The sequence below is a fragment of the Pongo abelii genome, chromosome 21, assembly GCF_028885655.2.
Source record: "Pongo abelii isolate AG06213 chromosome 21, NHGRI_mPonAbe1-v2.0_pri, whole genome shotgun sequence".
Taxonomy (NCBI): Eukaryota; Metazoa; Chordata; class Mammalia; order Primates; family Hominidae; genus Pongo; species Pongo abelii.
In genome coordinates, this window is record NC_072006.2 from 62101315 (window position 1) to 62112790 (window position 11476).

An 11476-nucleotide genomic window follows, 5' to 3' on the forward strand; every position below is an offset into this window, starting at 1 on the left:
GACGCCCCAAGCTCTTCCAGGCCCACCCCAGGGTGCTGAAGCTCCTGCCCTGGCTGGTAAGTCATTCTGGGATTTTTCCCGGTTTGGTGACAAACAGTTCTGCCAGTGCCTGCCTGACAAGACCCTGACGAGACCCCTGAGGTGTCAAGGTTTGGCTTTGTAGTGTCACCCAACGGGAAAATGAGGTTGACTGTCAGTACTCGGCACTGTCACAGCTTCACAGAGGGGTGCAGCCCACCCTGGGGAGAAGGCAGGAAGGAGTGCGTGGAGCAGAAGTGAAACTGAAGACCGGCCCCTCCCCGGCCCTCACCCTGCTGCACCTGTTGATGGGGGTGGGGGACATCAGGGCCTTTCTTTTAATGGTTTGCCCCCACATACGCTCACCTGTTAAAAATTTCAATTGATTCTCAAAAAGGGGAGCCCCAAACCATCAGAAGCTTCTGGGCTTTCTGCTCCCAGGTTAGGCTGTCTTAGGAATTGGAGCCAGTGGGGCATCTGGACGTCAGGGCGGTGTTGACCTCACGGCCCCAGTTTTATGCCTTGCCTTGTACCCCCTCTTCCAGCCTCTGTCCACCAAGCCTGGCAGTGGATTAAGGGAACCCTGCTGGCAGACCCAAAGAGACCGTCTGGGGCCTCCTGGGCCAGCAACGGGCATGCTGGGGTCGTTGCCAGCCAGGTCTGCGGTGGGCCTGGCAAGGACAAGGAGTATGACACAGATAATCAATTACCTCCATATTCAAAGCCATGGGCCCCAGATGGGCCTGTGGATTCCAACCTTCCCAGCCAGTCCGAGGATGGGCAACCTTTTTCTGGTGAAGGCCTTCTCATCACTAGGCACTCTGTTAGAGAGTGACCGCTAGGGAACCAGGCAGAATGGACCATCAAGTCCAATCCTCCCCACCATCATCGCTCACCTCTACGAACACACAGCTGCTCCAGACACCAGGCCACACACAGCCAGAATCTCTCGGCACCCTCAGCACAGCGGCTATTATCACCCCACTTTACAGAACCATCAGGTGACAGTGAAGGGGGACACAAAGGGGACGCAGCCAGCAAGTTTTGACGCCTCCATCCCTCTGGCCCTCGGTCTCACGCCTAACCCACCCACAGCAGGGCGGGTCACTTGATGGAACAGATGGGGTCTGCCAGCAGGTTCTGTGGGGCTTCTTGGTGACAGGGGAGACAAAAGGAACTGCCAGCACTTAAAACCCAGGAGTTTTATGTCAACATTTAACCATTCGGCTGCCCTGGAATGGAAAGATCTGGCCACTCAGGGCCCATGTGGCAATGGTGGGCTGAGCAGCGGCCACAGTGCCTTTAAACTGGACTCTTGCCCCTGGTTCCGTGGAGCCCACCCCAAAGACAACTGAGTTTGCTTCCCTGAACCACGCTCCCCCAGCTTCGGGAGCCCCGGGCACAGCATGGTACCATCCTTGTCACTCCAGAGGGTGCATGAAGAGCAGGTCCGCCTCCCGCACAGCTCCCGCACGTGCCCCGACCATGCGTGTGTTACGCAACACTTTGTAAAAAGCAAAAAATGGGCCCTAGGCTTCAATCTCCTTCTCTCAGCATGTGCACCGTACAGAACCCGAGGCTGGCAGCAGCACAGCCTCCGAAATTCACCGTGTAAGAGTTCCTTCTCTTTGGGCAGGATCCCAGACACCAGGGTGCCTGCAAACTTGGTCTCTGGATGCTAACACCTGAAGAGAGAAGGCCACACCGATCCTCAGGTTTGGACCCTGCCACCAGCACCCTCCTCCAAACATTTTCTGGCTTTTAAACTATTGACCGGACTATAAACATTTAAACCCCCTGGCCCTGGTCCAAGATGGGAGTGGAGATGGTGGGGGCAGGCCTGTGGGCACACCTGACCCCGTGGCTCTGGGGCAATTTGGTGGCGGGTGCATCTCGCAGCATGGAGGCTGCCTTGGGGCTCCTGTCTACAACTCTGCTGTAGACACTTCCAACCTCCACAGACCTCCCAACGGCCTCCCTTCTCCTGGGCAGCAGCACACATGGGTCCACCTTCCTTCTTTTACGGAGAGAGTGCGTACCTTCGCACCTCTTACAGGGGAGAACGTGCACTCTTCCTCCTTTTCTTCTTACATGCCCAGAAGTTTTAACCATTCCCAACCCAAAGAGAAGAGGGCAGGAAAGACAGATGGGGTAGAAGCTGTGTGTGCCTATGTATGAATGTGTGTGCGCACGTGTGTGTGTCTGCACGTGTGCGCATGCAAGCACCCACTCACAGGCGCGTGTGTGTTTGTACAGGAACAATTAGTTATTTTGTGCTTTGACAAACGCTAAACTCACCTCGACCCTGGGTCACACTGGGCAGTGTAGCTGGCTTAACCCAGACCTCCTGGGAAGCTGCGGCCAACTGTCTGACCTAAGATTCGGGTCACAGAACTCAGCTCCCTTAATAACTCCCTTATTGCACCACAACCTAAAACCCAGACAGTCAGAAAACCTCTGGGTGAAAAGTCTCAGGGTTTAGCAGGCCCACAGGGGAGAACAGCTGGTGTTAGACATCTATATTTTAACCCCAATCCAAAACATCAGCTTTCACTAACGCCAGGGTCTCTCCTTAGAAACGTAAATCCAAGATGAAAACGGGAAAACTTCATCTCAAGAGCAAGCCCCTATCTTTCCGTCATGGCACACAACAGGCACTCAGTAAAAGCTGAGTGGATGAGTGGCTGCAGAGTGGCCACAGGCCTTCACAGGGACGGATGTCTGGCGGGAATTAAGGGTCTCCTGGCAACGCAGATGCTGCCCTCTGGCCCTCAAGCCCCTTAGGAGAAACCACTAACTGACTAAACAGTGGTCTCAGTAAGGGGCATTGGACCATGTCTGAAGACATTTCTGGCTGTCAAACCTGGGAGAGGGGTGCTGGTATCTAGTGGGTGTAGGCCAGGGGTGCTACTAACACCTTACAGAGCACAAGACGGCCTTTCCTGCCTCCCAACAAAGAATTACCGCGCTCAGAATGTCACAGTGCCAAGGCACTGTCTCTACACCCTCACTTGATTCAAGCAAGTGTCAAATAGCATGTGCCAGGCAAGCCCAGGGAAACCTGGGTGTCCTGTGAGTTTCTGATATTTTCTCATATTTGTTTGGAACAGGTTGGAGAAGAAGAATCAGAGGCTCGGTGACTCTGGCCAGTGGGTGATGTTAAAAAGACAGCTGCCACCGTAGATACCACCAGAGATGGGCCCAAGGCAGGGGCACCTCCCAGGACCCTCAGGAAACGCCTCCCGCGTGAGCAGACGCCGGATGGCCCCAGGTTCGGTCTTTCCCGAGAGCTAACTTAGCATCCATCTGGGCCCCAGAAGTTTGAGGCAATAGCCAGAGGAGAAAGACCGGGGGTAATCTCTGAGACGCAGCAGAACTGAAATGAGGTAGATGAGGTTGCCAGGAAAACCAGGTGCCAGGAGTCCTTTCCTCAAAAGTAGCCGCGTCAAGCTCCAGGCTGTCATCTGCGAGGCTGTCACTCGTGCTGCCTGCTTTTAATCCCAGGACCCTTGGCTTTTTAAAAGAAAGGGTTTTCCCATGGGTATGTTTTGGGAACACTGAATTCCCATCAGACAGCAGCCTCATCCCTCGACTCTCAGAAAAAATGAGGCCCCAGGAGTGTCCTGTTACAGTCAAGCCCACTCCATTCAGCATCCTGAGAGCAGACACCGCTCCTGGGGTACAAAGGGGCTCTGACAATTTCCCCCAGCCCCCAATTTCAAGGAGGACCTGCTTTGGGGCCCAAGTTCCAAATTCAAGAGGCGTGGGTGTGCAGTCCAAGAGAAACCACCGTGGCCTGGGGCTGGTGTGGGTTTTGGACCTTGGGCAAAACGTTCCACGGTGGACTTTCCTCATCTATAAGCCAGGGATGTGAACCCCGAGCTTGCGTAGGCTCCTCTCAGGTCTGAAATTTGGGGTAGCTGAAGACCACACAGGGGAACCGGCAGTGGGTGGGAAGCCCGGTCTAGCCTGGAGACCTCCAGCCAGGCTCAGCAGGGGAAAGACCTTATCTCGAAAGACTATAGAATTCTAGATTTCATCCACCACGGTCTCATTCTTCAGATGAAGACAGTGAGGCCCATCGTGGCTTAAGGACCTAGCAAGGTCAATTTCCTTCTGCCAAAAGAAGGTATCTTACAGGATAGGAGCCACGTGGACACTGCCTCAAAGCCCAACTCCAAACCATCCATCAAGTTCTAGTTGCAAACAACTCCCAGCATGTACTAGATGAAAAACAGCAGCCACTACTAGTTAAAAGAAAAACCAAGTAATAGCTTCTTTCCTTTCTTTTTTCCTTCCCTCCTTCCTTCCTATCTTTTGGTGTAAAGAAACTCCAGGAGACACCAGGCCTTACCACTTCCTCACCCTAGTCTCTCGGGGAAATCTGATGAAAACAAACTGTTACAGTATACCTGCATTTTAAAGACTGGTTGGTTCCCTCCGTGCCCTGCAGCTTTCTTCCAATAAGTAGGGGGCTGTGTATACACAGAACACAGGACTAACTGGGGCACCCAGGGGCCAGCTGGAACAGGCTAGGGTTCCAGGTATTAACCCCAAGGGTCCCAATCACTCAAAGGCTGCTGGGGGCGGTGGGGCAAAGTGCAGAGGGCGGTGACAAGGCATTTAACAACAGGCCTTGATGTCAGGTCAAAAACATTATGGACTGATGAGCTTAAGAAAGGACAGAAATAAGAACAATGCTTTTTTTTTTTTTTCTTTAAGTCCTGAACCATAAAGAGAGACAAGAGCAAAATGATGCACTGTGCCCAGCCCTTGGAATAAGGGTGACACAAGGATGTGTGCCCCTCGAGCAGGAGGTCCTCAAGGCAGCTTTACAGAGCGAAAGGCAAAAAGTGAGGCAACGAGGGCACTGAAGCAGCAATCCATCTAAGGCAAGACTCTCCAAACGTGTGCGAACGTATTTTAATAACATCCTCGTGCATTTCATTAGCCTCCTGAGTTCACAAAGGGCCTCTGGGAAGGCAAGTCGGTTCCGCAAACGCTGGCTCTGGGCAGGTCCTCCTGGCACCTCGCTGGTCTGGCACAGGCCAGCTAGGGTGGGGTAGGGGGAGAGCTTTCCATTCCAGGTTGGGAGGGAGTGTGGAGAGGTGGATGAATGGAAGGACCCACCACCAAAGCCCGGCCAGCCTGGTTATTTTTACCACTTGAAGCTCACTGTATAGGCTCAGGGGCCACAAACTGGCAGCCGCCTGCGGACACTTGCTTATGTGCCGCCCAGACACTGCCTTCATTCCACAGCGGCTGCTTCTCAGCTCCGGGCCCCAGGTAGGGGCAGCCTGGCCCCGGCAGGGAAGGGCTGTGTGCCCCTTCCCCTGGCGTGCTTCTTCAGGGTGGGGATGGGGAAACTAAAGCTCAGGGAAGCAAAAGGTCCCCGAAAAGGTGGGCTGGGGGACAAGGTGTAGGCTAGAAGCTAGAAGCCAGAACCCGGCAGGTAGTGGTTCAATTCTCCACTCAACCAAATGTCCACCTAGGTGGGCTGTGCGTGCAGGAGGTAGAGACTTACTTATCTGAACTTTTGGGTGCCCAGGCGGCTGCGTTAGCCACAAGGTTCAAAACCCCACTCCCCACCGTTGGTCCACTGACCCCTTTTAGGGCCAGGCAGTCCCAAACACAAACAGCCCCAAACTTTGACTCCTTTGTAACCATGGTCTCAGCCAGACTGAACCAAGCTGTCCAGACAGAGGCTATTTATAGGTGCGTCGGGGACACAGACACTGGCACAATGACACACACACATTCAAGATCCACGCTGGGCCAGACGCGCCAGCGCTGAGCCCTGGATTCAGACACCTGGACACACACGGTCCCCAGATCCGGCCCAACCAGACCAGACCCGCAGAAAGACTCACACGCTCAAGAAAGGCACCCCGGCGCGGACACGGGAAAAACAGAGAGAGAGAGGCAGGAAGACTCGGTGACACGCACTCTTGGGCAAGACCGCGACTCAGACCCCCAGACACCCCGAGAGACGCCGAAGACCCAGACAGAGCCACGCAGCCACGCACACTCCACAGACGCACGGACATCCACTCAGAGCCCGAGACACAGCGCCGCGAACACTCCAGACACACGCCCGGAGCCCCAGACACCTCGCAGACCAGACAGTGTCTCACACGCCCCTCCACCCCCGCCCAAAGTTGATAAAGAGCCGGCCTAATTGCTCCATCGCGACTGCCCTTAGGGAAATAAAATGGAAACTTCACGGATCCGCCCGCCCCAGCCCTCCCGCGCCGTGCGCCGCCGCTGAGCCCCGGGTCCGAGTCCGGGCGGGCGGGGCGCGGACAGCGGGGGCCGTGCCAGGATCGCAGCGCCGCGGGACAAAGCCGGGCCGGCCGCCAGCTGCCGCGAGCCGGGAGGGCGCGCCCGGGGCGCGGCGGGCGCTGCCGGGCGCAAGGCGTTCGGTCCGAGGGGGCGCGCAGGGCCCGGACCACCGCCCGCAGCTGTGCCCCGACATAGGGTCCGAGCCCGACGGAGTCTCCGGGGAGGGGGGCGTGGGGTCACTCACTGATCTCCATGCTCTGGAACAAAGAGCGTTTGCAGTTGCACGTGCAGGAGACATTGGGCTGCCCGGCGGCGGCGGCGGCGGTGCTGTTGACCCCCATCAAGCGGTGCATGGACGGCGCGGCGGCGCGGCGCGGGGCGCGGGGGGCGCGGGGGCGGCCGGGGGGGGCTCCGGCCGGCGCCCGGAGCTGGGGCCCCGCATGCAGGAGGCGCGCGGCGGGGGAGGCGCGCCCCGGCTCGCCGGGCTCGGGTCGCCGCCAAGTTCCCGGGGCGCCGCGGGGCTCAGTGCGCGGGACCGCGCTCCTCTGCGCCCCCCCGGCCGCCCCTCGGCAGCCCCGGGGGCGTCGGCAGTGCCCGCGGGTGGCGTCCGGAAAATGGGCTGGCAGCGGGGCGCGCGCTGCCGCCGGGGCTGAGCCTCTGCCGCTAGCTTTCCCCAGCCGAGCGCCTCCGCCGCCGCCGCCGCCGCCGCCGCCTCCTCCTCATTCAAGTCCAAGGAGATCGGGTTTCGCTCCGAGACCGCGGTCGGAGGCAGGCAGACGGTCTGACGTCAGCGCTAGACGGGGCTGCCGGTTCCCACCGCGCGGGGGCCGGGGAGGGGGCGCGCGCTGCGCCAATCCCCGCCGAGGTTCCCCCGCACCCCCTCCCCGAGCCGGGGGGCGGGGTGACTGGAAACGGGGCGGGCTCTTAAAGGGCCAGAGCTAGGCGGCCCACGTAGACCCGGCACCCGCGCAACGGAGGAGGGGCGCTGTGCCGTCTCCCCAACGGCGGTCAGCTTGGACCGCCTGCCCGGCGCACGCCCGGGGCGGGGGAGCCGAACTCGGTGCCAGCCGCACCCGGGCGGGTTGCTGGTGCGCCCTCCCCTCGCCCCCGTCCCGGGGGTCCTTGACCCAGGCTCTTGGGGCTAGCCTATCTTGTGAGGAGCACAAGGTCCCTGGGGGCTCAGGGAAGAGAAATTGGAGAAAGGGGGAGGAAGCCCCCAAGATAGATCACCCATTGCCTGATTTCGCAGGAGACTGTCCGCCTTCAGTTCTCCAGCAGCTCGGGGATCATGGCCCACTGAACCCCCAAGCGCTTTCACCCGAACCCAGGGAGGACGACCAGGAAAGACGGGAACTCGCGTAGACACGCCCGGAAGCCCTTGTCATGTAAATAGCTGTCGGGGACTGGTATATTGTCGCCGCCCCAGCCGGCGGGACCTGGGGCGAATCCACACCCATTGTCTGCTGCCCGAGGGGCCACCGGCTGGGGGGCGCGGCTCCGGAGTTCAAAAGGGGTATGAGCGGGAGGGTTGTACTTTTATTTCATTAAGTTTTAATTACAGGAGTGCTACAAGAACACATCCTTCTGGTTTAAAAAGATATTAAAATATTACATAAGAGACCTCCCCTCCCTGGCCCACCTCCAGCCTCTTAAGAATTTAGTGTGTCGCCTTTTAGACACTTTCTCAAAGCTTCACTTATTTAACAGGCACTTAAGGAGCACCTACCTGTGCCAGAAACTCTCCAAATATTAACTCAACCTGACACCGACTCAGTGTGGCCGAATATTACTCTCCCCATTTTACAGAGCGGGAAGCTTGTCAAGGAAGTCGCTTGTTGAAATTCACACAGTGGTGGAGCCTGTGTTCCAACCCAGGACCCTGGGGTAGCTGCCTCCCCCTCTCCCACATAGTCCTGATTCTTTAAATACCCACATATTCTTGTAACGCCTGGAGTTTCAGTAATTAGCAGGGACTTAGTGTGTGTTCAGAGAAAAAAAAAAAAGCTTTTAAAAATTATTGTTACTGTGTTTGTAACAGTTTGGATAGAGAAGGAAAAGCTGGAATTTGGGAAGTGAAGGTGGCCTCCGGGGAGAACTTACCTAGACCAGAGCGAATTCATCCTGAAGAACTCAGGGAAAGCCGGTGCAGGTCGTGGGTTCCCGCTCTCCCTGCATAGGCACCGTGGTGCTGCCAGAGCTCCCCCAGAAAGACCAGGAGGCTTGTTCTGGAGAAGTCAAGCCCAGGGATGTGGCTCAGGCTGGTCCAGGCTCTTTGGAGGAGTCCAAGCGTGCCCAGCCCAGGGGGAGGTTCAGAGGCACTGACCGTCTTCTGTTTGGGAGGAGAAGCTCACTCTTGGAGCCACAGCCAGCACTAGGTCAGGACCCAGGCCCCGGCGCAGGAGTGGGGCAATACCCAGGGTCTACCCCAGATGGCACCCTGCTGTGAACTGGGCGCCCTCAGCCCCCGCCTTGAAGAAGGGGCAATACCACCAGCGTGTCTTTTATCAGGGAAGATATTGCTGCAGTTTGGCCCCTGCAACTTAAGAGAAAAGCTGAGGGGTCCCCAAGCGTCCCTTGGGGTACCACTGCAAATACTGAGTGGGCCTGGAGATGACCTGGGTCCCATTCACTTCCTAGGGTGAAGGAGGTCATCATTACCACCCCTGCTTTCAGCCATTTCTTCATTCATTCAATCAACAAACTCTGGCTGAGCCGCAACCCTGAGCCGGAGAATTCAGCCACGCCAGACGCAGCCCCTGCCCTCCGGGAAGTCTCGGGAGACCTGGCTAGTCTGGCTGGGAGAAGTCACACCTTGATTGTCTTGGAAGTGAGATGGCGTTTACACAATGGAGGCTGCACTGCCAGCAGGCAAAGATAACCAGTTAATTCAGTGGCTTAAAGAAACCAAACCTACCCACAACGCTTGACCTCCCATTCATCCGTCTGCGACACCGGCAGTGGCTACCGTTTATTGAGTGCTGATGGTGTCACCTGGGATTGACTTAGTGGTCTCTGGTGCTAGTTCCAAAGTTGATTCTGTCTGGAGAGCTTAATGCAGTGTTCAGACCTCAGGGTCCGAACCTGAGGGTCACCCAAAGATGAGTGGGACATAGCTGTGTGACCTCGGCTGAGTGCTTTCACCTCTCCAACCTCAGTTTCCTCTTCTGCAAAATGGGGTGGCTTCATGGCACCTTCACGTGGTGTGATAGCGAGGAATGAAGGGATCGATGCCTTGCAAGTAGAGGAGAGGGGACCGGATACATCTTAGTTGTTATGTTATTTAATCATCTTGGCAACCCTGGGAGGGAGGAACCACTATCATTTTATTTTCCATTTTGCAGATGAAGAGAATGATGATTCCAGCACAGACAGGGCCCCTGACGGGGCAGTAGGAAAGGAGAATTGCTTTGGAAGGAGCATAGGCTGGACTGCCAGCACTCATAGGAGGCTTCGTGTGTGCCCAGGACTGCGAGAATTAAATGCAGGACACCCGGTTCAGTTTGAATTTCAGATAAACTATGAATAATGTTTAGTATAAGTATATCTCAATTTAACTGGATAGCTTGTATTTTTCTTTGCGAAATCTGATAACCCTAGATGTGCCAGGGACTGTGATGCTGGCAATTTGGGCATGAAGGGCAGAGCCCACTGTCAGGCACAGGCAGAGAAGGTTCACAACTCCCCGATTCTACCCAGGAGAAGTGGGCAGAGCCAAGGTGTTAATGAGCTGAGGAGGAAGGGCTCACTGCTGGGAGTGGGAGTGGGGAGGGGGCACTACGATTGGGCAGGCCCGAGTCCCTGGGAAGAAGGCCACAAGTCAGAGGCAAAAAAAAAAAAAAGGTTTTGTTCACTCATTCAACAAACATTCTGCTCCTATTCAGTGTGAAGCTCTGTGCTGGGTACTGGGCACAGGGCTGGGAAGAAAACAAACTCCCTGACCTCGTGTGACATTGTGGGGGACAAAGGGACTAAAGACACACACACACGTGCAAACTCATAGCTCAATGAGGTCAGGAGGTCATTTCAGACATGGTGATGAATGACAGGCCAAAGGCCAGAGTTAGGGTGAGATCAAGGAAGCCCTCCCTAAGGAGGTGGCATCTCATTCCACCTGTAGTTACCAACCACCCACAGGTGCAGCCCCAGCCATACTGAGGCTCACAGGTGAGGCTGACATCACATGTGTAAAAAGATGAGTCCAGGTGATAATTTCAGAGAGAGACGAGACCTGGGAAGAATATAAAGGGAGAGGGTTTGGAGGCGACTTGAGCCCAAAGGGTTGGGCCTCCTCTCTGGGGAGATGTGGGCTGGGCATGTAGAGGACAGTGGAGAGGGGGTGCCAGGCCAGTGGGGGCATCAGGAACTGGGAGACTCTCATGGTCCCAGCAGGTTTGGAGTTTGGGACACGCTTCCCAGCCTGGCTGTGGCCATGGGGTTGTGAAATGGGTGTGTGAAGCAAATGGATTGTGAAACAGGTGACTGCAGAGACAGGCCTTTCTGGGACTCCAGACAGCGTGTGCCACCATCCGCCCTGCCCATGGGTTGAATCCTCAGCAGGGGGGATTTTCCAGAGGAAACATCTTGTTTCAGCAGGTTAAGGGGCTTTGCTCCCAGCGGCGCCGTGCATCTGTGCTATGCCAGACTTGTGTGCAGAGCCAGCTTCGTGGGAGTGTGACCCCCCTGCACTCGCCAGGGCCCCATGCTCTGAAGGGTCGGGGGTTTACTGTATTATTTTATTTTAGTTTTTTATTTAGTTTAATTCTCTACTGTTGACATCTTGAAATTCCTAATAGTTAGCAATTTCTGAACACGGGGGCCTGCAAACCTGTAACCAGTCCTGCTCAGATGCCAGGTCCACACTGGCAGCCAGTTGGGACCCCGTGGAAGTCAGTGTGGGTTTTGGCCACAGCCAAGGGTGGCTGGCAGTGTTCTGACTGTGCCCACTGGCCGAGGGTGGCTGGCTACTGTGGAAAGTGCCTGGCTGAGCCAACAAAGGTCCTGCTTGGGGAGCCGGTCGAGGGGACAAGGCAGAGGCCCTCCTCAGGGCCAGCCATGCCCCTGTCTGCCTGCCACCCCCTGGCCTGCCTGGACGGAGCTGCCTCTGCAGAATTAGTCTTGGGAAACCTTAAGCAGCTCAGTGACCTCCCCTCCCAACTTAGCACCTTGGAAACGCCGT

At 56.5% G+C, this 11476-nt stretch overlaps 1 protein-coding gene and 1 long non-coding RNA gene across 3 annotated transcripts in view; one reads left to right on the forward strand and one right to left on the reverse strand.

Annotated features, from left to right (window-relative positions):
- PMEPA1 (prostate transmembrane protein, androgen induced 1) overlaps positions 1-7677 on the reverse strand; it is a 62612-nt gene extending 54935 nt beyond the window's left edge. The window contains exon 1 of one of the 2 annotated variants that reach the window (XM_002830462.5): positions 7531-7677. In XM_002830462.5, the coding sequence (XP_002830508.1) occupies positions 7531-7534 (4 nt within the window). In that variant the 5' untranslated portion in view covers positions 7535-7677. Of the gene's footprint in view, positions 1-6544; positions 7085-7530 lie in introns of those variants that run through there. The other variant, XM_024238692.3, reaches the window with a different exon arrangement.
- On the forward strand, positions 7545-9859 carry LOC129052164 (uncharacterized). The gene is made up of 2 exons (XR_008517038.1): positions 7545-7685; positions 9642-9859. It is a non-coding gene; the product is annotated as an uncharacterized LOC129052164 (long non-coding RNA).
- The last annotated feature ends 1617 nt before the right edge of the window (positions 9860-11476 follow it).